The sequence below is a fragment of the Limulus polyphemus genome, unplaced genomic scaffold, assembly GCF_000517525.1.
Source record: "Limulus polyphemus unplaced genomic scaffold, Limulus_polyphemus-2.1.2 Scaffold3437, whole genome shotgun sequence".
NCBI lineage: Eukaryota > Metazoa > Arthropoda > Merostomata > Xiphosura > Limulidae > Limulus > Limulus polyphemus.
The window spans coordinates 66,211-71,933 of NW_013669047.1; the positions used below are offsets into that span (position 1 = coordinate 66,211).

General features: G+C 34.7%; 1 protein-coding gene across 1 annotated transcript; it reads right to left on the reverse strand.

Moving 5' to 3' along the window:
* Positions 1 to 2,713: 2,713 nt before the first annotated feature.
* Positions 2,714 to 3,682, reverse strand: LOC106469345 (BUD13 homolog). Its single transcript, XM_013929834.1, has one exon. The coding sequence runs from the start codon at positions 3,680 to 3,682 to the stop codon at positions 2,714 to 2,716; it is 969 nt and encodes a 322-aa protein (XP_013785288.1).
* Between the last annotated feature and the right edge of the window lie 2,041 nt (positions 3,683 to 5,723).

Consider the following 5,723-nt stretch of genomic DNA (forward strand, 5'->3'; position numbering starts at 1 on the left):
AGTAGCCTTGAAACAATTGTCACTGGAGTTTATAAATACTTTCTAAAACAATAAGTGTAGTAGCCTTGAAACAATTGTCTCTGGAGTTTATAAATACCTTCTAAAACAATAAGTGTAGTAGCCTTGAAACAATTGTCTCTGGAGTTTATAAATACCTTCTAAAACAATAAGTGTAGTAGCCTTAAAACAATTGTCTCTGGAGTTTCGTAATTTATATTTAGAAGTAAAATTGTAGAAAGATTTTGCGTAAACAACTTGAAAAGTATTTAACACTATTTTGGGTAAAAGATTATTGTAATTAAATAAACGTTGTTTTGTGGAAATTTAGCTTTAGCGCTCGTGTATGTTTATCAAATATATACATTTGTTTGATGTTAAGCACAAAGCTACACTATGGGCTATCTGTGCTGTGCTCTCCACGAGGAATCGAAACCCGGTTTTTAATGTTATAAACCTTCAGACCTTTGGCTGAGCCATTGGGGGAGGGTTCATAATAGACACACACGTATCATACATTTTTGTTGTTGTCAAAGTTCAGTTTTAACGAGGCATTTTTTAAACAGTAGACATTCAAAACACCAGATGTTTTTCAGCAAGTGAAAACAAGTATCGTTTATTGCACAATCGACTGAGAGCAATGGGTGGTTTCTCGCTTAGAAATTTTCCCTCGTTTATCTTATTCTTCTTTTTTAATATTCTACCAAATAATGGAAAGCTTTCGATAAGTCACGGGACTGGTTAAAACACAAACTCTTTTTTATTTTCCATGAAAACTTTCAAATGGAGAGAGAAAAAAAAGTCACCTATTATCTCTTAAATGCAATTCGTTTTCGAAAACAAAGCGATTGCCTCAATGCTGTTAACCCGGCTCATATCAGGAAAAGCGTCTTAGCTACAAACATTCTATTACTTAGCCTTATCCCTACTCGCACCCACCATATGCCTGAATTGTCTAATGTGAGAATCATGCAGTTAAACAGGTTTCCAGGACAGTTCTCCGCAGACGTTTGATTCTTAAACGCACTCCAATGCAAATCACACACACGTCTCCCTAATCTGATTATTGAGGACGGGTTCCCAGAGTTCCTCTTCAGAGAGCAGACCTTTTAGGGGAATTAAAGTGCCAAGTGTAAGTGACTGCGAGAGGAAAGAGGCACCGTTAACAAAATCAAACCAGCGGATATTGCGCTCTCCACTGGAACGTCAGGCTAACTGCTGCGACTGGACACGGAGAACGCTAGTTTCACAGCTCGAGAGCAGTATAAACAATAACCTCTGGACATTCCAAGTTACGTCCATTTTCAGTGTCAAAAACAGGTTAAGATCTATCTATCTATTTTCAAAAATTACTGAAAAACAAGGCTAAAATATCCTGTATTAAAAGATAAGTTTGGTGTTTAGATATCGTGACTCACTTATAATTTTTTTGAGGGGGGGAGGGGGTAGACAAACCTTATTACCAATGAACACCACGACGGAAGAGCAGTTGAGAGATCTAAGGAAGTTATCAAAAGAAACCTTATTTAGTAGAAATGAAAATTTACAACGAAATCATTTTTATTTTTCAAACTTACCACATTTTATCTGAAGAAATACAGACTAAATGTCTTGGTACTGATTAATTACCTGTAGAGTGTTGATTTACATTCTCGAACTATTTATACCGCTTGTTAGTTAAAAGAATGTTTGAAGAAATTTCACGAATATGGAGAATTTTCGAGATAGATGAGGCAAACAAATGTTCGTTTAGTTCTACAAACTGGCGACAGATGTCACCTTTTGCTGTGGTTTTAAATAACACAAATGAAGGTCTACACGAACCACATGCTAATAAAATACCGGGTTTTGTATTCACATTTTGTGATCTTTTAACTAGTGCTAATTGCAAAAAAAATGCAAAGCTAGCTGTTGTGAACTTTGACTTTGAAAAACTTTTGATTCTATTGAACATCAGTGTTTGCAGAATGCTCTTTGTGCCTTTGGTTTCGATTGTTTATTATTCTATACATTAAAAACTCTATATACTTCAGCTGTTTTTATAATTATGTATGGCTCTGTTCTTAAGATTAAAATGAGCTTCCAGCGAGGAGTCCGTTAAGATGACCCTCTCGGTGGTTTACCCGTTACTTTAGCAATATAATCTTCACTCTGTTCTTATAACGAAATTTCTTTTTTTCTATTTTTTTTACAGTGATTATAAACAACTTTTAATTACAGCTTGCGCTAATGACGTTAGCCCTATTACTAGAACGCAAAACAACTGATTTTAGTTTCATATCAGATTCGAAGTTTTTATTATTTATAAACAAACGATCTATGAGCATGGGGAGTTTATTTGGCCAATCAGTTTTATAACACTACAGAAAAATTATATGTTTGTTGAACTTCGTACAAAACTATTCGAGGACTACCTGCACTGGTCGTCCCTAATTTAAACGGAAGGCAACTAGTCAACACCGTTCACCGCTAACTCTTTGGCTATTCTTTTCACCAAAGAAAAGTGAGATTGACCGTCACGTCATAACAATTCCAGGGCAAGCATGTTTGGTGGGACGGGAATTTGAACCCTCGACCCTCAGATTGCGATTCAAGCGCCCTAACCACCTGGCCATGACTTTTAGTTAGAAAGCTACTAGTATGAAATTAGGAAAGAATATTCTTGGCAAATTCTTCAATTTGATTAGAAAAGTGGATTACCTTAAATAAAAAAATTTCAAATCTTCTCGCCAAATGGGATTAAGTGCACCCTTGGTGGTAGAACTTCAGACAAGCTGTGGCTATAAATCTCTGACATCCTTGGTGGTAGAACATCAGACAGACTGTGGCTAATAATCTCTGACACCCTTGGTGGTAGAACTTCAGACAAGCTGTGGCTAGTAATCTCTGACACCCTTGGTGGTAGAACATTAGACAAGCTGTGGCTAGTAATCTCTGACACCCTTGGTGATAGAACATTAGACAAGCTGTGGCTAATAATCTCTGACACCCTTGGTGGTAGAACATCAGACAAGCTGTGGCTAGTAATCTCTGACACCCTTGGTGGTAGAACATTAGACAAGCTGTGGCTAGTAATCTCTGACACCCTTGGTGGTATAACATCAGAAAAGCTGTGGCTAGTAATCTCTGACATCCTTGGCGGTAGAACATCAGACAAGCTGTGGCTAGTAATCTCTGACACCCTTGGCGGTAGAACTTCAGACAAGCTGTGGTTAGTAATCTCTGACATCCTTGGCGGTAGAACATCAGACAAGCTGTGGCTAGTAATCTCTGACACCCTTGGTGGTAAAACATCAGACAAGATGTGGCTAATAATCTCTGACACCCTTGGCGGTAGAACATCAGACAAGCTGTGGCTAGTAATCTCTGACACCCTTGGTGGTAGAACATCAGACAAGCTGTGGCTAGTAATCTCTGACACCCTTGGTGGTAGAATGTCAGATAAGCTGTGGCTAGTAATCTCTGACACCCTTGGTGGTAGAACATCAGACAAGATGTGGCTAGTAATCGCTGACACCCTTGGTGGTAAAACATCAGACAAGATGTGGCTAATAATCTCTGACACCCTTGGTGGTAGAACATCAGACAAGCTGTGGCTAGTAATCTCTGACACCCTTGGTGGTAGAACATCAGACAAGATGTGGCTAGTAATCGCTGACATAAATAAAAGCTTTAGATCCTCCATCTGATCTTGTTAAGTATTTTCAAGATAAGATACAAAATACTGTGCTGAATTAGATACATTGGATTAACACAAGTTTTCGAGAGGTTTGTGTGTAACAGTTAATCCAAAAGCATTCGTTATTTCCTAATTCTGTACTTACCGATGCTGTTATACGTTATAGTTTTATAAATCATGAATCAACATTGTCCTTATAACTACACTGGATTTTGATATTTTACTTTTCTTTCTATTTCGAACGTGAAAAAAGTTCAACACTTTAAATATGTAAATATTTGTTTTACAGATCCTCTCCTAGATGTAAATAGTTGTTTTACAGATTTTTATCTAGACGTAAATAGTTGTTTTACAGATTTCCTTCTAGATGTAAATAGTTGTTTTACAAATACTCTCTTAGATCTAAATAGTTGTTTTACAGATTCCATTCTAGATGTAAATAGTTGTTTTTCAGATTCCCTTCTAGATGTAAATAGTTGTTTTACAGATTCCCTTCTAGATGTAAATAGTTGTTTTACAGATTCCCTTCTAGATGTAAATAGTTGTTTTACAAATTCTCTCCTAGATATAAATAGTTGTTTTACAGATTCCCTTCTAGATGTAACTAGTTGTTTTACAAATACTCTCATAGATCTAAATAGTTGTTTTACAGATTCCCTTCTAGACGTAAATAGTTGTTTTACAGATTTCCTTCTAGATGTAAATAGTTATTTTACAAATACTCTCCTAGATGTAAATAGTTGTTTTACAGATTCCCTTCTAGATGTAACTAGTTGTTTTACAAATAATCTCTTAGATCTAAATAGTTGTTTTACAGATTCCCTTCTAGACGTAAACAGTTGTTTTACAGATTCCCTTCTAGATGTAAATAGTTATTTTACAAATACTCTCTTAGATCTAAATAGTTGTTTTACAGATTCTCTCCTAGATGTAAAAATTTGTTTTACAGATTCTCTCCTAGATGTAAATATTTGTCTTACAGATTTCCTTCTAGATGTAACTAGTTGTTTTACAGATTCCCTTCAAGATGTAAATAGTTATTTTACAAATACTGTCCTAGATGTAAATAGTTGTTTTACAAATACTCTCTTAGATCTAAATAGTTGTTTTACAGATTCCCTTCTAGACGTAAATAGTTGTTTTACAGATTCCCTTCTAGATGTAAATAGTTATTTTACAAATACTCTCTTAGATCTAAATAGTTGTTTTACAATTTCCCATCTAGACGTAAATAGTTGTTTTACAATTTCCCTTCTAGACGTAAATAGTTGTTTTACAAATACTCTCTTAGATCTAAATAGTTGTTTACAGATTCTCTCCTAGATGTAAAAATTTGTTTTACAGATTCTCTCCTAGATGTAAATATTTGTCTTACAGATTCCGTTCTAGATCTAAATAGTTGTTTTACAGATTCCCTTCTAGATGTAACTAGTTGTTTTACAAATACTCTCCTAGATGTAAATAGTTGTTTTACAGATTCCCTTCTAGATGTAATAGTTGTTTTACAAATACTCTCTTAGATCTAAATAGTTGTTTTACTAGATTCTCTCCTAGATGTAAAAATTTGTTTTACAGATTCTCTCCTAGATGTAAATATTTGTCTTACAGATTCCGTTCTAGATCTAAATAGTTGTTTTACAGATTCCCTTCTAGATGTAACTAGTTGTTTTACAAATACTCTCATAGATCTAAATAGTTGTTTTACAGATTCCCTTCTAGATGTAACTAGTTGTTTTATAAATACTCTCTTAGATGTAAAAAGTTGTTTTACAGATTCTCTCCTAGATCTAACTAGTTGTTTTACAAATACTCTCTTAGATCTAAATAGTTGTTTTACATGTTCTCTCCTAGATGTAAATATTTGTTTTACAGATTTCCTTCTAGATGTAAATAGTTGTTTTACAGATTCTCTCCTAGATGTAAATAGTTGTTTTACAAATTCTCTCCCAGATGTAAATAGTTGTTTTACAGATTCCATTCTAGATGTAACTAGTTGTTTTACAGATTCCCTTCTAGATGTAATTAGTTGTTTTACAAATACTCTCTT